A 22,506-nucleotide genomic window follows, 5' to 3' on the forward strand; every position below is an offset into this window, starting at 1 on the left:
GTTGCCAATTGATGTTCCGGCCATTTCTGTCTCTTCGCAATCGTCTCAAATCGGTTAAGGTACGCGTCAAGGTCGTCCTTCTTTTCATCAAACGCCACGAGCAGCTTGCTTGGGTTCAAGCGGAAGCGATGATCTTCCCGTTCGCTGCTTTCAACTCTAGGTTGGACGGGAGTTTCACTTCGCTGTTGCAAACGGAGTCGCTCGAGTTCTATCTCTTGCTGAAGCTGCCGTTCCCTTTCCTCTCATTCTTCTTTCGCCCTCTCAGCTGCCAGTTTTCCTCTCTCCAGCTCCAACTTCAATTGCTGCTCTCTTTCTTCTCTCGCCCTTTCAGCTGCCAACTTTTCTCTCTCCAACTCCAACTTCAATTGTTGCTCTCTTTCTTCCTTCGCCCTCTCAGCTGCCAACCTCTCTCGTTCCAACTCAGCTGTTTTTTCTTCCTTGGCTCTCTCAGCTGCCAACCTCTCTCGTTCCAACTCAGCTTCTTTTTCCGCTTTGGCTCCTTCGACCGCCAGCCTTTCTTTTTCGAGCTCAGCTGCCTTTTCTTCTTTGGCCCTCTCTTTTTCTTCTTTTTCCTTCTGAGTGACCCACTTCCGTAGTTCGGCGCCAGAAAGACCCATCTTCTCACCAAGAGCTACTAACTTTTCGAGATCCATGGTGTCTCGCAAATAAAGTCTTGCCGCGTGTAAAAAGTATCTGCCTTAATCAGTCTATCGGAACACTCCACTGCACTCGTTAACGAGAACACTGCACAACACACAAAATCGTTCCGATAGCACTATAAACACTCGAGGCTCTTTCTCACTACTTTGGACGCACTGTGCACCAAAAGGTCCTGTGTCGCGGATGCCAGATTAATTGTCACACAGGTCCCGTTAATTAGGGAGGCGATCGCCGGGCTAATTCCAAGGGCCGAAGTATCGGCCCCCAGAATCGCACCACGAAAGCGTGGACAATTTCGAAGTGGTCCTTTTTGGCGCGCCAGCGGACGCCGGCTGTGGCCCAAAGAACAAGTCAGAGCCGAGAGTTGATAAACAAAACAAATAATATATTCTCAAAAATGGCAGATCGAAAAACAATACACAAGAATGCACACTCCACAATAGTTACATACAATACGTCTCCAATCAAACAACGTACTACACAGTACAATCAGCCACACTCAAAACAACGGACACAGACAACGATACGCACTACAATGCAGTCGCATGCATTGAACAAACAAGACACTTAAAGACTAAAGAGATAGAAAAACTATTCAGTCTAAAGTTCTTGGAACCAATGTTTAGATGATACTCTTCCGAGAATCACTCACTCAAAGTCCAGCGTTTTTGTCGTTCCGCAGCCCCCGAATTTTCTCTTCCAGGAAACGTTGCCGAAGTTTCTCTTCCAGGAAACCTCACGTCTTCAATAGGCCACTCTCCAAGCTTCAGACTTCTTCGCCCGAACACGTCGGCTTCACACACGCAGCTGTTGCCACGCGTCTTTGCTCGATAGCGGTAAACACGCACTCTTGCCTGTAGCTCGAGTCTTCACCCCTCAGATGGAAATCATCTTCTTCTCCCGCTTTGTCGCTACGGACAAACCTTCGCCGACTACACGGCGGAATCCCTACGCACTCTGGCGCTAACTTCCGTCTTCTCCTGATCTCTCATCTCCGCTGCTCGGTTAAATACCTTCCGCGCGACCTTCCAGAAGGTTCTCGTCATTTTGTCGGCGCGATACGCAGCGAAGGCTGGGGAGAGGCGCGAGACTGTACGAGGGCCGTCCCCGACCGATGACTCAACCCGGCCGGACACGCCCCTTTCCTTCTAGAACGTTCCAGTGCTTGCCCGGCCACCGCTGTGGGGTGAGGAGGTTCATCGGCGAAGCCACGCTTCCGAGGGGAGAGCGTCGCGCGCCCGGGGAGCCTTGAGATGTTTGTTTTCTTTTTTTTCCCATTGACCTCGCGACGTCATTCCGGCGCGTTAACGCAAGAATTTAGCGGCGCGCCCATTTTGAGCGCTCGTTGTGTGAGAACAGCAAAGCACCAAGCAGGCTACCCTGAAGAACACCATGTTCTACTTCAATACAGGACGAGCAATTGTTATTGATAGTCGCATGCTGATTACAATTACGCAAATAGCTCGATATTAAATCCAATAAATTACCTCGGATACCGTCAGCTGGAAGTTTTAAAAGAAGGGTTTTATTGTTAATTCTATCCAACGCTTTAGAAAAATCTATAAATTTTCCTAAAGTAATTACTTTCATTTTTATATTATGAAGAATAAGCTCTTTTTCTTTGAGCAATGCAACTTCTGTAGATGACTTTTTATTGAAACTATACTGTGTACTAGTTATTAGCCCATGTTTTTTGAAAAAAATTAAAATGAGCACATAAATAATTCACTCTAATTCCTTGTAAAAATTGGTAGAATGAATATGGGCATATAGTTACCGTTGATTTCTTTAACACCTCTTTTATGAAAAATATTGACTTTCGCCTTTCTCATTTCTGATGCAAATGTACCAGTGCTGTTGGTGTAAGGGCAATTGTTGAATCGTATTGCATCCAGAACCCTGACGCATATTCAAGCAAAAAGTTTATTGAAATCTTAACGAGACTTGTACTCTAGCTGACCAGCTTCGCATTTAAAATTAGTATTACCTTCAAATCAGCAGCACGGCAATGGGTACAAGAATGTCCCCAAGCTACGCTAACATATCCATGCACCATCTAGACTCCAACTTTATTTCATCTTGTGATATCATACCTGTAATCCATAGACAGCACCTAGATGGCAAATTCTTGATTTGAACAAATTCGTAAAACTAGCTCCTCAAATTCATACAGCAATATAAACAAGCACATGCCAGCATTTATTTTCTACACTCATACTCTAATACTGAAATAAGCTTCCTCAATGTACTTACTAGAATGAACGATAGTATATACATATACATACATATATATATATATATATATATATATATATATATATATATATATATATATATTTGCAGCAAGGAAGTAACGCTGGCCCTGGTAGAAAAAGGAAAAATTTAGTACGATGCACGTTGTTTTATTTATTTTATTTATTTTATTTATTTAAGACATACTGCAAGCCCATTGAAGGGCCCAAGCAAGAGGGGCATCACGAGAAAAACAAACTTTAGGCACAATACACATGATACACTGATTAAAATAGTTTGAACAAATACAGGAATGCATCAAAGTTACAAAAATCCGCAATACACGTGGTACACTGTTGGAAATATATTGAACACATACACAAGAGTACATCGAAGATGCAAAAACAAAGCAATCAGAATTCCAATTGTTCAAAGGAGTGAATATTGGTCACAGCCAATTCAGTTAGTTTATTCCAATCTGTAATAGTACGCGGAAAAAAGGAAAACTTGAAAATATTAGTTAGAGCGCTGTACGGAGTCATAGATTCGAGGTGTCTATGCCGTGTTTGTCGGGAAGTGAGTGGCTGAAGGAATTCCTCGGGTTTAAGTGAAAGTTTGTTATTTTTAAGCAAGAATAGAAATTTTAACCTTTGAATTTGACGGCGTGATTGAAGTGTTGGAATGCCATGCTCTTCCATTAATATTGTAGGCAAGTCACTGGGACGATAGCTTGAAAAAATGAATCGAACGGATTCACGCTGTATGATTTCAAGAGCATTAATATTACTTTTTGTGTGAGGATCCCAGACAGTGCAGGCGTATTCCAGTCGCGGTCTAAATATGGATGTATAGGCGAGTAGCTTAACGTTTGTTGCGGCCTTTCTAAGTTTATGTCTAAGGAAGCAAAGTTTTCGGAATGAAGTTACACATGTGTTTGTTACGTGTTTGTTGCAGCTCAAATTATTTGTTATAGTGACGCCAAGATATTTATATTCTGATACTTGTTCTAACAGTTGTGACGGAAGATTGTAAGGGAAGGATAGCTTATTCTTTTCGTTAGTTATGTTCATAAAAACGGATTTTTTGGCATTGAGCTTCATTCGCCATTTTTCGCACCACGCCTGAACATAATTAAGGTTTGTGTTTAGCATTTGTTGGTCTTCAGGGCATGTTATTTTGTTTTATAGAATACAGTCATCGGCAAATAATTTAATTTTCACGGCATCACTAATACGGTATATCACTTGCACGGTATATTATGACTGACGTTTCGGCTGGTGGACCAGCCTTTGTCAAAGTATGTATTGTCACGCAGCAAAGGACGACGCAGTTGTCTATAAGGAAAACAAGTTTAGTGGAGCGAACTTGTGCTCCCCTAACAACTGAAAAAATACACAGGCGGCGAAGCAGTGGTCGGCAAAACGACGTGAACGCTAGTGAGCGTTCCGCGACGTCGCATCGCGGAACGCTCGAAACGCTGTTCGATAGCGTTTGTTCGAAACGCTGTGAAAACGGCGATAGCACAGGCCGGCGCAGCCAGACCGAAAAAACAAAACACAAATAAACAAGCCCAATGCATGGTTCGCGGCATTACCCCTTCTCTAAAAGTGCATCGACCCGATGCTAACATAAGGGACAGTCCAAAGAAATTAAAATAAAAGTTCGTCATCGTCCGTAGAAAGGATTTAAGCGAACCACATGGACGACTTCGGGCCGCGTGCGTCGTCGTGATGTACGGGTGTCACTATCGGGGATCACTTCATACGTTAGTTCGCCAACACGTCGTAGAATCCGGTAGGGTCCGAAATAGCGCCGTAGAAGTTTCTCACTGAGTCCACGTCGTCGAATGGGAGTCCAAACCCACACACGATCACCAGGATGGTACTCGGCGTCTCGGCGTCGGAGATTGCAGCGCCCGGCATCCACCAGTTGCTGGTCCGCTATACGAATTCGAGCGAGCTGGCGGGCCCCCTCCGCACGTTGGAGGTATCTTTGGACGTCGGCGTTGAGGTCGTCGTCTTCTACGCGCGGAAGCATGGCGTCGAGCGTCGTAGTCGGCCGTCTTCCGTAGACGAGCTTGAACGGTGTCATCTGCGTGGTTTCTTGGATAGCCGTATTGTACGCAAACGTGACGTACGGGATGGACTGCGTCCCACGTCTTATGTTCAACGTCGACGTACATAGACAGCATATCCGCGATTGTCCTATTCAGCCGTTCCGTTAGTCCGTTCGTTTGGGGGTGGTACGCCGTCGTTCTTCGGTGATCCGTGTTGCTGTTGCGTAAGATTCCTTGCATGAGCTCCGCAGTGAAGGTCGTTCCGCGGTCCGTGATTAGGACGTCAGGGGCTCCATGTCACAGCACAACTTGGTTAATAAAGAACTCTGCAACTTCTTGTGCAGTTCCCCTCGGAAGAGCGGTGGTCTCTGCGTAGCGCGTCATGTAGTCTGTCGCTACGACAATCCATTTGTTCGTGGATGGGGATGTAGAGAATGGGCCCAGAAGGTCCATTCCGATCTGTTGGAAGGGCTTTGTTGGAACGGCGATCGGCTGCAGAAGACCGGCGGGTCTCGTCGGTGGTGTTTTTCGTCGCTGGCGGTCACGGCAGCTCCGAACGTAGTGGGTGACTCAGGATGTAAGGCGGGGCCAGAAGTATTTTGCCTTGATTTTTGTAATCGTGCGAGCTGTTCCGAGATGTCCGGAAGACGGGTCGTCGTGGCACGCTTCCAAAATTTCGTCACGAAGGTCTGCGGGGAGGACAAGTAGATAATTCGTTCTCGTTCCGGGGTTGAAATTCTTCTTCACTAGGATGGAGTTTTTGAGGCTGAACGCTGGTAAGTTGCGCTTGAACGCCCTAGGCTCGGCGACGTTGCGTCCTTCGAGGTAGTCGATCATGGCGCGGAGTTCAGGGTCGGCACGCTGCTGGGCGGCTAGGTCGCTCTCTGTCACGACTCCGAAGAACGCGCTGTCTTAATCGGAGTACTGTGGTGGTGGGTCGAAGGGGGCGCGGGACAGGCAGTCAGCGTCGGAGTGTTTCCTGCCGGATTTGTAGAATATTGTAACGTCGAACTCTTGCAGGCGCAAGCTCCACCGCCCAAGACGACCAGAGGGGTCCTTCAAATTGGCGAGCCAACACAGCGCATGATGGTCTGTCACAACCGTAAACGGTCTACCATAGACGTATCGGCGAAATTTTGAAATGGCCCATATGTTAGCGAGGCACTCTTTCTCGGAGGCAGAGTAGTTTCTCTCCTCCTTCGACAGACCACGGCTTGCATGGCGATCACCTTTTCGTAACCGCTTTGCTTTTGGACGAGGACGGTGCCCAAACCGATATCACTGGCGTCCGTGTGCATTTCCGTTTCGGCGTTTTCGTCTAAATGAGTGAGCACGGGCGGGTTTTGCAGGCATTGTTGCAGCTCGCAGAATGCCTTTTCTTGGTCGTTTTCCCAGCTGAAAGGGCTGCTTTCTTTCGTAAGGCGCGTGAGTGGCTCTGCAATGCGTGCGAAGTTTGCGACGAAGCGCCGGTAGTATGCGCACAGTCCGAGAAACCTTCGCACATCCTTCTTATCTTTCGGCCTTGGGAAGTTCGCAATGGCTGATGTTTTTGCCGGGTTCGGTAGGACTCCTGCGGCGTTCACGACGTGACCCAAGAACTTGAGTTTCTCGTACGCGAAACGGCACTTCTCAGGCTTCAGCCTTAAACCCGACGTACGAATGGCCTCGAGTAGAGATTCCAACCTTGTGAGGTGTTCGTCGAAAGTCCGGGCGAATACGACAACGTCATCGAGGTATACGAGGCAAGTGTGCCACTTCAGGCCTGCTAGCACAGTGTCCATGACTCTCTGAAACGTTGCGGGCGCCGTGCACAGCCCAAACGGCATCACCTTGAACTCGTATAGACCGTCCGGGATTATAAATGCAGTCTTCTCTCGGTCTTTCTCGTTCACTTCAATTAGCCAGTAGCCGGTCTTCAGATCCATGGATGAGAAGTACTTGGCGTGGCAGAGGTGGTCGAGGGCGTCGTCGATTCGTGGCAGGGGGTACACGTCCTTTTTGGGGATTTTGTTTAGTCTCCGGTAGTCAACGCAGAATCCTAAAGTGCCCTCTTTTTTTCTTCACGAGTACAACCGGCGCAGCCCACGGACTTTTCGATGGCTGTATTATGTCGTCGCTGAGCAAGTCATCTACTTGAGTCCGCATGGCTTCGCGCTCGTTTGAAGAAATGCGGTACGGTGACTGTTTGGTAGGTCGGGCTCCATCTTCGGTTATTATCCGGTGCTTCGCCAAAGGTGTCTGACGTAACTTCGAGCTTGAGGAAAAACACTCGCTGTAGCCACGGAGCAACTCCAGTAATCTGTCCCGGTTTTTTCGCGACAGCACCGGGTTCACTTCGAAAGGATGTGGCAGCCTGGAAGCATCTGCGCGTGCGCGTTCAAAGGTGGCGACCACGATCACTTGACTCGCTTCTTGCGGTTCTTCGAGGAACGCAATTGCAGCGCCCTTGTTTAGATGCTGGTACTTCTCGGTGAAATTTGTGACCAAAACGTGGGATCAGCGTTGCTTAAACCGCGCAATGCTTCTTGCGACCGACACTCCGCGGTCTAGAAGCAACCTTTGGTCAGTCTCCACGATAGCGTCGACGTCAGGGGCAGCACCTTCACAATAGACGGCGATCATCAAGCTTGCGCGGGGTGGCAGGGTGACGTGACTGTCGGCGATCCTTACAGCAGCACAATGTCCGAGGTCCGGCTGCGGCGTCGTGAAGTGATCGGAAGAAAACGTTGTCGACCTGGTCTGCAGATCAATTATTGCGCCATTGTCCGTCAAAAAGTCCATTCCGAGAATTACGTCGCGGGAGCAGTTAGGCAAAATGACGAACTCCGCAGGGTACGTAATGCCGTCTATGGTGACGCGCGATGTGCACGTTCCACTTGGGGTCACGAGGTGGCCTGCTGCTGTGCGTATGTGCGGACCGTCCCACCTGGTCGTAACTTTCTTTAGCTTGGACGCGAATGACCCACTCATGACCGAGTAGTCGGCTCCCGTGTCGATAAGGGCGACTACGTCAAGGCCGTCGATGGACAACTGGACGTCGGATGCCGCTTTCCTCGAATTTCGGGTGCGTTGGGGCGTCGCATCGCGGCTTGCGCGTGTTGATGGTCGGGCATTATGCGTCGTCATCGTCGTCTTCTCAGCGGCAGGCTTCGTCGTTTCGGGTACGCGTCGCGCAGCGTAGCTGTCGTCGTTTTCGTGGGTCTGGTCAGAGTGTCGTCGGGTCGTCGGGATGAGGGCATGTCGTGAATCACGGTCTTGCGTCGTTGGAGGGTTTTCATTTTTTCGTCGTTGTGCAACTTCACCTCCAGAAGTTGCTGCTTTTAGTTTCCTCCTCGTTGGCTGGGGAACCTTCTACGGGTGAAGTCAGCATTGCTGCGACGGTTGGGAGATCGGTACGGGTAGGGCGACGGCGAATGGTTGAAACGGGATGGTCCACGGCTGGTGTTCGACAGGTATTCTTCGATCTCAAATGCACGCTGGCCGGCTCGCGGGCGGGGTGCGTCGACGGAGAACCCACGCAAACCCAGCCTCTTGTACGGGCAGCGGCGGTAGACGTGGTTGGCCTCTCCGCAGTGGTAGCACTGCGGACGATTATCTGGCGTTCGCCACACCTCGGTCTTCCTGGGCGCCTTGTTTCGGGTTTCAGGGGGTCGGGCGGGCGACATTGGGCGGCGGTACGGCGGGGCCTCTTGATAACGGGTTGGGACGGGTCGGGGTCGACGAGCAGCAGTAGAGTAGGTCATCGCTTGTGGTTCGTAAGATGCTTCCGATGGCGTAGAATTCCCCAGTGCTTGCTGAACCTCCTCGCGGACGACGTCAGTAGGGAGGCGACTTGGGGCTGCGGCGTTGCTGGGAACAATTTCCTCAGTTCCTCGCGAATGACGGCGCGGATGGTCTTCCGCAAGTCTTCCGTCGCCAATCCAGAGGCGTTTACCAGGTTCACCGAAAGAGTGTTGAGTTGTCTATCGTATTGCCGTGAACGCAAATGCAAGGTCTTCTCGATCATCGAAGCCTCGGTGACGAACACAGTGACGGCCTTAGGGAGGTTGCGGATGAGTCCAGCGAAGAGCTCTTGTTTAACTCCCTGCATCAGAAAGCGCACCTTCTTCTCTTCTGCCATTTCGGGGTCAGCTCTCCGGAACAGCATCTTCATCTTCTCAGCGAACAGTACAACACCTTCGTTAGGGTGTTGCATTCCCGTCTCCAACAAAAGGGGGGCTCGTTCTTTCCGCACAACCGTAGCGAATATTTTGAGGAATTCGCTCTTAAAGACAATCCAGTCGGTTAGGGAGGCTTCATGGTTCTCAAACCACGTTCGAGCTGCATCCTCTAAATAGAAGAAGACATGATGAAACGTTTCTTTGTCATCCCACCTGTTAAAGATGCGGATGCGCTCCAGCTTCTCCAGCCACTCTTCCGGGTCTTCACCAGGAGATCCTCGGAATGATGGGGGCTACGAGGTTGTTGCAGAACGACGGGAGGGTTGGTAGCGCTGGTCATGGTGCCTGCGTCAATCATCGTGGTTTTTACGTCTTTATTCCTCCTTTTATCCGGGAGCAGTTCAAACTCTGGCTGAAGGCCTTGCTGTCGGCGGCTGACACGAGTTGGGCGTGCTTGTCGTGTTGGGCTTGCTTGTCGGCTTGGCAATAGCTTAGGTTTCATGTACCCCGGCACCTCCACCAGATGTCACGCAGCAAAGCACGACGCAGTTGTCTATAAGGAAAACAAGTTTATTGGAGCGAACTTGTGCTCCCCTAACAACTGAAAGAATACACAGGCGGCGAAGCAGTGGTCGGCAAAACGACGTGCACGCTAGTGAGCGTCGGCGATCGAATGTCGCGACATTGGCTGTGCGGGAATTCATATCCCTCGGCGCGAAGGTTTCTTGAATAGTCGAATTGTATCGAGAACGTTGTTTGTTCGGAACGCTCGAAACGCTGTTCGATAGCGTTTGTTCGAAACGCTGTGAAAACAGTGATAGCACAGGCCGGCACAGCCAGGCCGAAAAAACAAAACACAAATAAACAAACCCAATGCATGGTTCGCGGCAATATATATATACACACACACACACACATATATATATATATATATATATATATATGTTTATATATATATATATATATATAACTCTTATTGCTTAAAACAGGTGAGTCACTTCTATCTTAGAAAAAAAGAATATCTCATCCAAAAATGTTTGAAATTATTTTGCGCCCATCGCTAAGCTAGAACCGTACAACATGGAAGACACATGAACACCTTGAACTATGGAAGGTACCTTAGTCCCAGAACAACTGCAGCTTGCAATCACTAACTCATATTATTCAACCATACTCAACTGGTATAAACACATAACCGCATTAAATAAAAAGCATCTTGGCAACTGCTTTTTATCTTGATAATAACTCACGACCCTGAATTTTTGTACAAAGTTCATTGTTGCATTTTATGTGTACGTGTAATGTTAACCTTTTTTCCTTTTTTTCTCTCTCCCTCCCCCTCTGACTTAAGATTGTATAATGCTGAGCACCAACAAAGTGTACCCTCAATCTTGATGAAGGCCACCCGACTCGAGGCCGAAACGTCGAAATAAACCACGTTGTGACCGCTCACTGAAAATTCATATATATATATATATATATATATATATATATATATATATATATATATATATATATATTTATATGTGTGTGTGTGTGTGTTTGAATACATGTAACACGATAGTGAAACATACTGAGAAATAGATATGATTTCGGGGTGTATGAAGTCTTTAGACTTGGCAGTGGCTTCAGTGACACGGTTACATGATGTGCTTTTATACACAGGCAATGCGCTGAGCGACATTCGGAACGTTGAGTATGCAATGGGTACAATGGCGATGCTCTTCTTGGCTGCCTACTACCGCGCCTACTCGCAGCTCTATAAGCACTACAAGGAGAACTTGGCCACCTACAGGCACCCCGACGGTAAGCACCGAGTAACTTGACTTGCAGGCATCTGAAGTGCCTTTAACGAGTACTACACGAAATGTTTTGTCCTTACCTTCTCCTCCATTATTCTACGTCATTAGGCACGCCGTTGCAGTAATTACTGGTACGTATATCTGCATCCCTACTGAGGAGCAATGTCTACATCTATATCTGTTTACCATTGGTTTACTTACTTCGCCAAAATGCCAACGAAATACGATACAGACCTAAAACCAGCGTAAGTCACTTTTTTAGTAGTGGGAAACTGTTCGCGTTTACATTTCGTGCACTCAAACCACCGTTGATATGTACACTCAACGTAACAATCACATAGAACTAGCAGATTGGTTCGCAAATCAGGAGCACGCAACTCGTCAACCGTAAACGTCAAAGTAAGAATGCTACCCGTCAAAATCAGCAAATCTCCGACAGTGCGGTTACCTTGAAGCTAACTATGTTAAACGTGAGAGAGACAAGAAGAAGTTAGGAGATTCGAATCAAACGTCTTCCTGTCTCGCTCAATTTCGAGAAGTTGTACTAGGCTTGACAAAGCTCGCAGCCTTGCGACTAAGCCATGCTAGGTTTTCTTAAACATTATGCAGTTTCAAACAATCAAGAGAAGGTCAGGCGAGCGACGAGTATAGAGAAGTTGAGAACTGATATGCGGTCAAGTGGTATTCTACATTTCTAAGAAAGTGCACCAGGATGCCCTACTTAGAGATAGCACATCAGCTTAGCATGCAACGACAAAATCCGGTTGGAATACCGATGCTACTCCATTTGCAATCGTATATTTACCTAAAACGCCTGACGAAGGAACCGCTGAATAAACAAAAACGTCAGTCATGCGCACATGACGCAGCACAGTTGCATCGAAAGCATGAAGAGCGGCCCTCCAGAGCCTTTTATAACTCTTTTTGGGTACATGCTAGGAGCACACTTGCTAGGTACCCAAAACGCCATAATTATTCATAAGTTCTGTATAGTAGGCCGCCATTCTTTATGCTGTCCAACGTCAATCGTCAGAGAAGCGTGGTATCCGCTAAACACTTGTAACAAACTTTGTGTTGTATTCAGTGGCTGGCGACGATGAAAAATAATGCAGGAAGTGTGTATGTGCCATAGTTAATAGTTAATACGTTAATAGTAATAGGTTAATAGTTAAAGACCTAGCTTTTCTAATGTGTTGGAGCATTGGATGACCCACTCGGTACGCGATTCGCATTGTGTGTTGCCTGTTTGTTTCCTTGCTGCTCTAAAACGCTTTATTACTCATATTAAACTGATTCCCTTCCTGACATCAAGCCTGCCTAAGGCAACTTTGCGAACGAGCCCCATGCACCGGCGTGGCTCAGCGGTAGCATAATAAACCGGCACGCAGTGGGCCCGGCTTTGAATCTCAAAACGTCTTTGATGCTTTTCATTTCAGTTTTTTTTTTCATTTCATGCGATAGTTGTTACGGAACTGACGGTGGCGTACACCTACGGCGCTGCGCGTGATGCGTGTTGTAATCTGATAACAACTTTCATGGCAAAGAAAAAATGGGGGGACTCTCAAGCTTCTCCTTTAAGACTTGAAGGCGATAGCGATATTCTGTTTCTAGTGCGTACTTCAAACACTTAGTGTATGAAATGCTTTCGAATTGCTATGCACCAACTCCTTGCCCCTAATGGTGCAGTAACATGAATGACACTTGTGATGGGCGACTAGCACTAAAATACGTAATAAATAAAATAATTCCATGTTCTGACGCTCCACGGCGAAGTACACTTACGCCACGCAATATTACGACAATATAAAGGAATATGGCATCGGCTCTAAAAATGCCTGAGGTGAGTTTAACTAGATAGTGTTAAAGAGCTCGCCTCACTAAAATTCCGATGTTGGCGTTGGAATCGGTGTCGGCGTCATTGCTTGTGAGCAAAAAATTATCATCTTTGCGTAACCGCAAAAGCGAGCATCCTTGTTACCAGAAAATTCAGAAAAATGCTCATAAAATAAAACAATAAAATTCTGGGCCCCACTGGGGATCGAACTGGGGTTGTTTGCGTGGCAAGCGTGTGGTATACCATACAGTCGCACCTCCGATATTGAATAGAGTGAAAATAACTTCCTCTGCTTAAAAACGCAGGGAAAATAACTATCAAGCTCTAGAAACACACGCATTTTGAATATATGCTTGACAATTCAAAATGAAATATTACTTTAATTATGCGTGGTTCAAGCGTACATAGCCATCAAGCATCATAATTGGAGGCCTAGTTTGGGTCAGTGATTTTTTTTTAGATCTTTAATAAAGATTGTTCTTCTTTTTCTCTGCACATGGCTCGTGCCCAAAGGAGGGGATTGGTCGATTATAAGGTGAATTTGCCCAATACTTTCTGCACTAATGCATTCCTGAAAAAACTTTACTCATTTAATTATGGTTTGAAGTGCCAATTGCAAATTTGAAGAAAGAAAATAAAGGAGAAGAAAAATATTGAGACCACAATTTAGCAAAAAAATTGTTCCGTCGAAGTGATGTATTACTGAACGCCGAATAAAACATTCCTGAGGGTGAAACCCAGTGTAGAGGCTCCAAATGAGAGAATAGCAAGTTCTAATAATTGCAAGCCCAGTTTTTGAAGAGGTGGTGCTAGTAAGCTTTGCCAAAATAAATGAAAATGGCGACAATATAATAAAAATGACTAATTGTTTCCTCTTGATTAGAGCAAATGCACATAAGAGAATTCAATAAACCTGATCTATTCAAGTAAAAATTGAGGGATGTAACGTGGCAACAAAATTTTGTGATGACCACTTCCACCACCTTTGAATTAGGGAGTTCACTGCACCAGGGAAATAATAGGTGGTTGTACTCCGGAGAATCCGTCAGTGCAGGGTTTGATAAATTTTGCCTGATTTTAGGTGTGTGAAATGGCGCCACCATAATGTGTATTGTAGGAGGTAAAATAGGAATGATGGGTATTGAAAGCAATGCCTTAGCAAGAGAATGAGCTATTTCTTTTAACAACAAACTGTAATGTTATAAAGCCTTTATTCTCTGTACATACTGTAATTTTTTTACACACAAACATTTGTGTCCAGTGCTCAGAATAAATGAATACTTTGGAGATGATAGGGAGCCAATGATTCAAAAAGTTTCAGTATGGGTGAGCAACCGGATGTGGACATATTAAAGCACACCGATAATGAATCAGGCATTATAGCTACAACTGGAATAGAAGTATTTACATTTCGCAAAGCTAACAATACTGCCATAAATTTAGGCAGAAAGACAGGAAGAAAGTCTGGTAAGTGAAGTGAAAATGTTCCGGCAGTAAAAAATTTAAAATATCTGTAGGTAGCGTGAGTTGGGTAGACATCATGGTAAACAGTTTCTGAAGAAAGTTGTTGCTCAGTTGAAGGAAGCAGGTCTTGAGCTTGCACATTTAGAGGCTCAAGTAACAATTGAACAAATAAGTTTATTACCTACTTACATTCATCCTTGAAAGACACTTACCCACTACAAAAAGCAAGCACGCTACTGCACAGTTGAGGCTACAATGTCGATGCATAGCGCCCCGCCGCGGTGGTCTAGTGGCTAAGGTACTCGGTTACTGACCCGCAGGTCGCGGGTTCTAATCCCGGCTGCGGCGGCTGCATTTCTGATGGAGGAGGAAATGTTGTAGGCCCGTGTGATACGAGACACAATCATCTGCGAACAGACGAATTTGCACAGATGAACATACCACACTTACAATGTCATTTATATACAGCAGGGACAGTAGGGGTTCCAAGACACTCCCCTGCGGTACTCTAGAGGTGACAGGAAGACAACCCGATCGCTGATCCCCACTTTCTACGTACTGAATTCGCTTTTTTAAATAATCAATAACCCAGAAAACTAAGATGCGAGGAAGATCAATATTGTTCAATTTTAGTATTAGTCTGTCATGAGGAACCCTGTCAAACGCTGTACTAAAATCCAAGAATATCGCATCAGTTTGACCGTTCTTATCTAGAGTAGATGCAAGGGAATGAGATATAGTGAGCAGTTGAGTCACAGTTGAAAACCCGTTTCTGAAACCATGTTGAGAATCATTTAAGACAGCATTTTTTTCAAGATACTCGGTGATATGTTGCGCGATTATATGCTCAATTAATTTACAGCATGCTGATGTTAAGGATATTGGACGGTAATTTTCAAAAAGCAAGCGTTACCTTTTTTAAATACCGGTGCAACTCGGGCTGCCTTCCAGTCACTAGGGAGCTTTGAAGATATCAAAGATACACGGGATATAATCACAAGATATTTCGCTATCACTTCAGCATATCGGCAAAGAAAGGTGTTTGGAATATTATCAGGACCGCTTGATTTCTTAGTTTTCAGTTTTAAGAGCATGGAAAATACCCCCGGGTACGAAAAAAAGTCAGCCTCTGTCGTGTGAAACGATGGAACATCAGATGGATATACACTTGGGACAGTAAACACGCTATGGAAGTATATATTGAAATGCTCAGCTATAGTCTCTTTGTCCGTAACAATATATTCATTTACTAGAATTTCGGATACAGACTTTTTTATCCGTCAAGTGGTACCAAAATTTTTCAGGGTCATTTTTTATGAAGTTTGGGAGATTTGTTTGGAAATAATAATCCTTAGAAGAACGCACAGCTTGTGCGAGGCCAGCCTGCAATGGTCCGATTTTAGTCATATCCACACGCTTCTTTTTTAGACGTTTAATTTTACGTTTCAAGTGAATAATACTACGCGTTATCCAGGGGGTCTGTTTGTGAGTTTTCTTTTTCCGGCTTGGGACAAATTTATCTAAACAGCGTTCACACATTTTTTTAAACTGGGTCCAGAGAGCGCATACGTCATCATTGTCAAAGTCAACAAGACCGGTCTCCAGATAATCAACTATGGACGTGTCATCTGCACGGGAGTAGTCTTTGAAAGACCGCACTTGACAGCGCTTCTTATCACCACGTTTCAACAGTGGGAAGGAAAGGCCTACAAGATAGTGATCAGATAAGCCGGATTCGACAAACATGGTATATTTGCTGAACGCACGATTGAAAAATATCAGATCTAAAACTGAACTGCAAGACTCTTGGACACGCGTTGGGTCGCGAACCAGCTGGGCCAAATCATGAGTGAACATAATACTGAACATAACATTAGCATGCTCAACATTCTGGTGACCAGCGTGCATAAATTCCCAATTAATAGTTGGTAGATTGAAGTCACCTATAAGAATAATTTTATGTTTGTGATATTGAGACATATGTTGCTCAAGTTTATTTAGGTATTTAGGGGGCGTGTCCGGAGGGCGGTAAAGCGCGTATAAAATAAAATGCTGACCCCAACAAGATAATTTAATACACAAGCACTCCAAGTCGGCAATATCGTTCAGCAATATGGCTTCAATCTGTTGTTTGATTAGAACCGCCACACCGCCACCCCTAGAGGCGCGGTATTTGCGAAAGACTTTGTAGTTCGGTGGGAATATTGTATCATCACTTATTTCGTTGCGTAGCCATGTTTCAGTGATCACTGTAACGTGCGCATCATGCTGGAGTAAAGTGATTTCAAGGAGGTCAGTTTTATTTACAATACTTTGCGCATTTACATTAACAAGGCATAGGTTTTTGTTTCTACTGCTGAATAGGGGTTGATCGTTCCTATCATCATACTCGTTAGGTACATGAAAAGGGGCATCGTTCAAGAGTCTGGCGTCGACAGCGACTGGGCGCGCTGCCTTCTCATGGGGCGGCTTAGACCTGGGTCGTTTTTTTTGATCAGTACTCTTTCATTCTTGACATCGTCCTACATATAGCATTGCTTATTAATGTAGAGTTTATCAAAAACCAATGACACTTTTTTCTTATTCAATCGGTTCTGTTTTGCACTGTCCCAGAGCTTCTTTCTGACATCCCTTATTTTCCATAGGAAGTCTTCGCCAATAGAAATTCCTGTGTTCTTAAGCTTAGCTCCCCTTTTCAGTATCTGTGCTTTGTTCCTGAAGTCAAGAACCTTGAAAATGATAGGCCTAATCTTATTTGGTGTAGGTTTACCCAAGCGATGAATACATTCGAATGCTACTGGATCGAGCTCGAGGATATTTGCAATGACTTTGCAATGAACGGCTTCTTCAAGGCTTTCGCTATTTTCGCCCTTTTCTTCTGATAGTCCGTAAACTATCAGATTGGATCGCCTGCTGTCATTCTCCAGGTCATCAATTCGCCTTTCGAGCGTTTTGATTATAGAATTCAACATTCCTACTTCATTCTGGCAGCTAGAAACGCTTTTTTCCAGTCTAGTCAGAGCCTCTAATTTCTTGTCAATATCACCCAGACGTTTTTTCTTGATTTCTTTAGTGTCAGCGGCAACTTTGTGTAGTTGCTTTGCTATTTTTGCAAGGTCAGGACCAGAATTGACTTCAATGTCACCCGCAAATAACAGCAACTCCCTCAAGAACGAAGCAAGCTCTTGAAGCACCTCACATGGCCGAGGGCACGGCAGCACCAACAAAAATGGGCTATCAGAGCGGAAGCACTTTTTGTAGCGTCTCACCTGCATAAAGAACACAAGCGGATTGTCAAGCAGCCGCATGCTGGTGGTGCCACCGTGCCCAGTAAACGCCGTCGACGAGGTAGACCCTTTTATATCCCATTCCAGGGGTGGCGCCGCCCGAATGTTCCCTGCGCACTCACTTGTGCATGTCGTCGATGCGTGGCTTGTATTCAGCAACCACCGAGGAGCAGGTCCAACGTTGCTGTCAGTTGTATTCCAAAGTTGATCATCCGTGATTAATTCGGGCCGGCCGGTGCACACGCCATCCGCAGGAAGTACGATGCTCAGGAGAAACTGCGTGAAGAACACAAGCGGATTGTCAAGCAGCCGCATGCTGGTAGTGCCACCATGCCCAGTGAACGCCGTCGACGAGGTAGACCCTTTTATATCCCATTCCAAGGGTGGCGCCGCCCGAATGTTCCCTGCGCACTCATTTGCGCATGTCGTCGATGCGTGGCTTCTATTCAGCAACCACCGAGGAGCAGGTCCAACGTTGCTGTCAGTTGTATTCCAAAGTTTATCATCCGTGATTAATTCGGGCCGGCCGGTGGACTCGCCATCCGCAGGAAGTGCGATGCTCAGGAGAAACTGCGTGAAGAACACAAGTGGATTGTCAAGCAGCCGCATGCTGGTGGTGCCACCGTACTCAGTTCATGGTCATCCGAGTGTGACGACGCGTTCACAAAGCACCGCCACTTGTTGAAGTTTCCTACCATTCTACTCCACTACGACCCTACGGACCCAAAGGAGGTGGACACGGACGCCAGCGGTGTTAACCTAGGCGCTGTCCTAACGCAGCGCCAACTCGGATTCCTTGAATATGTCGTAGCATATGCAAGCCGTACGCTCATGAGAGCCGGGACAAACTACACCGCCACTGAGAAAAAGTGCCTGTCGATTGTCTGGGCCCTTAGAAAGTTTCGATTTTATTTATATGTTGCCCATTCTATGTTGTCTCCGACCACCATGCACTATGCTGGCTGTCATCATTGAAGGATCCCTCAGGCCGTCTTGCCCGTTGGGCTCTTCGCTTACAAGACTATGACATCCGCACGCTGTGCCGCAACGGACGCCAGCATACTGACGCCGATGCCCTCTCGCGCTCCCCTCTACCCGAAGACGACGTGCCCTGCTCAGTAATCTCAATTGCTGTTTCTGCCTTTGATGTTGACATCCTCGCTACCGAACAGCGAAAGGATAATTGGATCGTTCCGCTGATCAACTTGCTCTCTGATACATACGCAACACCATCCACGCGTGCCTTTTGTAGTAGAACTCACCATTTCGCCATCCATGACGGCCTCCTACACCGACGTGATTACGACGCCGATAGCCGGCAGTGGTTTCTCGTGATACCCCGCAGTCTGCGGTCGGAGTTATGTGAGTTTTTCTATTTTTATCCAAAATGCGTGTCCTCTGGCATGTCCGAAACTTACCACTGCATTTGACAACGCTACTTCTGGCGCCGGATGTACCGCTACGTGCAGCAGTTCACTCATGTCACGCTTGCCAAAGCCGCAAACCGTCAGCACACACGTCGCACGCCGGTCTGCAACCATTACCTTGCCCTGACCGTCCATTTGGGCGCGTAGGTATTGATTTGTATAGATTACTTCCTCTGATATCGGCTGGTAACCACTGAACGATCGTTGCCGTAGACAATTTAACGCAATACGCTAAAACCACCGCTCTCTCTGCGGCTACTGCACGTGATGTTGAGTCCTTCCTTCTGTATGAATTCATACTACGCCACGGACCACCCCAAGAGCTTCTCAGTGATCAAGGCCGTGCCTCTATGTCGGAAGCAAAAAATAATTGCAACATGTAGAAGATTAGCATTGACCATCTACATAACCTTACACATAGTTTGATGTTTCGTCTGTACTTGTTTATTTGATTATTCATGAACAAAGTGCAACAATGTGGTGTTCTATATACATTTCTGTACGTTCTATCAAGCATTTACGTCACCTTAAATCCCTATGAAATCTCCCGTGTATTCTTTGTTCGTTTTCTGAATAAAAAGTTTTTTGGATGTCCTGATTTTTTTATACAAACTGCATTCGGCTTGTATATTTTCTCCCGTTATAATCCCTACTAGCCATTAGCTATGGGTCTAATCAGTGTTGCGCATTTCATTAAATGTGCTAAAAACTTCAATTAAATTCTTGAAATCTTTGAAATCCTTGAAGCCATTCTGACAGAGTGTCATTCTGTCCACCGCAAAACTACTTCTTACCACCGGAAGATGAATGGCCTCACCGAACGCTTTAGGTAGGTAGGTAAGCAACTTTATTTATTTACGAAGGAATCATTTGAAGGGGGGGGTGGCAGGGGACGTGGAAGCTGGATGACGATGGGTCCTCAGGCCACTCTAGGTGGCTGGACACTGCTGTGCTTCGGCCACCCTTCTGGCTCAGCTCCTTGTCCGGAGCTGTAAACCCAGTTGCGAGCTGCGCCGAGCAGCCTCCTATCGCTCCTGGTGTTCTTACCCTCGTCACGGGGGCTTGGGTTTGTTTAGATGATTCAGAAATATGTGCTGGAAGTCAGCTCTGGTGCTAGGATATAAGTTGCAATGAGGCGAAGTTTCGCCGTGAGTAAACAGGGAGGGAAGAAAAGGAGTCGTCACTGTGGCCGTTTGAAATCTGCGCCACAAGGCCTGGTCACTTTTGGAAAAATGTTCATGTGGCAGGGGATACGTTAGGCGGGGATTACGGTAAAAAAGCAAGATATTGTGACAGCTGAGGAGTCGAATCCTGGCACCTCTAAGCAAAGGCAGGTCGCTGTGAGCACGGTTGGCGAATGCTCGGGCTTGGGTGTGAGCAGCCGTGTTGTCTGGGTGTCCACAGTGCGCAGAGACCCAGAGGAGGGTGATGAGGCAATCAGGTGGAGGAGATGATCAGGTGGAGGAGGGGGAGGAGCAGCTGGAGAACGAATCCAGAAAGTGTCGAAATTACGAGTTGCAGTTTTAAATAGTAAAAAATATACTCAGCGGAGGAGTGAACAATGGCTAAAGCAATTGCCACCTCCTCTGCTTCCAGGGATTCTGTCGAATTTTGAAGGGACGCACTAGTGACAAGTTTTTGAAATCCGTCTACAACGGCTACCGCGAAAGCTCGATGATTTACACACTTGGCCGCGTCTACGTATACTGCGGGAGCATTAGGAGAGAACGCTTCTGAAGGGACTTGGCTTGAGCTTCCCGTCGCACCTTATTATGTTCTGGGTAAGTATTTTCGGGGAGTGGCGGGATTAGGTTGAGGCCAACAGTGACGGGAACTGCGTGCGTGGCCGTGGTGTGACCAGAAACGTTGATTCCAAGTTTGCGCAGGAGTACCTGTCCTGTTTCGGTGAGTAATAGTCTTGGATATTGGCGGAAAAGATGAGCCTCTACAAGCTCTCCCAGAGTCTTGCGCACCCCAAGTTGAAGTAACTTATCTGTGGCCGTTGATTTAGGGAGATGTAGTGCAGTTTTGTAGACGGTGCAAGTGGGTATGTCATGTTGCTCGGTCTCTGTGGATGCGATTTAGAGGTAGGAAACGGAACAGGTAATTCTGCATAGGCGAAAGGTTTGAATCAGGTGGCGTGCGTCTGCTTCCCTCATGCCGCGATGACAATTGAATATGCGCTTAATGAGGGAAGCTCTATTATGACTTGAAGTGCGGATTAACTTTATGATGTCAGCGTTCGAATCATTGTCAGAAATATTAAGGCCTAAAGTTTGGATTTTATTGACCCTGCGAATAGGGGTGTCACCAAGCATGACTTCAATGGGACGTGTATTTTGCTTTTTAAAATCAATTACTAGGAGTTCCGCTTTAGCCGCCGAGCAGGTGAGCCCAATACTGTTGGCGTGTTTAACAATGATGTCAGCCGCCAACTGAAGCTTCGATTCGATTTCGCTATGGTTGCCAGCATTGACCCAGATGGTGATGTCATCAGCGTACAAGGTGTTATTGATGGAAGAAAGTTTGGCAAGTTCCTATGCTAGCGGTATGAGAGTAACGATATGAAGGAACGGAGACAAAACCAATCCTTGGGGCGTTCCTTTGCTACCTAGCATGAAGGTATTGGTTTTGAAAGTCCCTAACTGTAAGCGCACGGACCTGTTGCTGAGAAAGGCAGCGACACACCTGTGCGTTCGAGAGCCTACGTTTAGTTCGCTAAAAGATTGTAAAGTCGAGGAATGAGAAACATTATCAAAAGCCTCAGTCAGGTCCAATGCAAGGATGGCTCTGGTGATGTGTAGAAAAGTAGGATTTAGCATGTCTTCCTTAAGCTGCAGCATGATATCCTGAGTGGAGAGTCCCACTCGGAAGCCGTTCCCTGGGCAGCGTACCCTGCTCCCATTGTTGATTCATGTAATCGGTAAGAGCGGCCACTGACTTGGAGTCTGAATTTCGGAGTGTTTTGTTAGTAATTACATCTAGTCCTGGAGCGGATGTGGTGCAAAGTTCGCTTAGTGCAGCCCAAACTTTCACCTCTACAATGGTGCAACCAACTCTGGATTGGGAGCTCCATTGTAGGTAGGTAACAAATCTCGCCTTCGGTCAGAGGAATACGTAGTTTTAAGCGCAGTTTCAACGTCTTGCCCTTGTTTTCTACTTCAAACAAGAGTTTTGTAATTAGCTCATTAATTTCAGACCGCAAAGAGCCTTGGTCTAACATATGGCGAAGCAGTGACCAAGAGTTCTTCATATGTAGAGCGCCGTCAAGCCGGTTACATATCTGGTTCTATCACTGCGACGAAAGTTCTGCCGCATGCTCAGTTACAAGCTGGAATGTTTGTGCCATTTTGCGTTTTAGTTTGCGATTATATTTGTGCTTGAGCCATCGTTTTTCCAAGTTCTGATAGGCTTCCCTTAGGTGGAGTAGCCTGCTGTCTACTGGATTGTGGATATGTGCTGCTGGGCTACTTTTTCGCTAAGAGCTACATTTTGTTTAGGCAGAGACGCCCAGTCCTTGCAGCCTTGAATTTTTGTTTCGGGTTTCGGTCTCAGATTTCACGAAATTTGTCCAGTCAACAAAT

General features: G+C 46.4%; 1 protein-coding gene across 9 annotated transcripts in view; it reads left to right on the forward strand.

Annotated features, from left to right (window-relative positions):
- The window catches only part of LOC119178037 (chitinase-like protein 4), an 820,670-nt gene that overhangs the window by 206,884 nt on the left and 591,280 nt on the right, over window positions 1-22,506 (forward strand). For all 9 annotated transcript variants that reach the window (XM_075891613.1, XM_075891595.1, XM_075891598.1 and 6 more), the window contains one exon: window positions 10,774-10,914. In XM_075891613.1, coding sequence (XP_075747728.1) covers window positions 10,774-10,914 — 141 coding nt within the window. The remainder of the gene's footprint in view (window positions 1-10,773; window positions 10,915-22,506) is intronic.

The sequence above is a fragment of the Rhipicephalus microplus genome, chromosome 1 (assembly GCF_043290135.1).
Source record: "Rhipicephalus microplus isolate Deutch F79 chromosome 1, USDA_Rmic, whole genome shotgun sequence".
Lineage (NCBI taxonomy): Eukaryota > Metazoa > Arthropoda > Arachnida > Ixodida > Ixodidae > Rhipicephalus > Rhipicephalus microplus.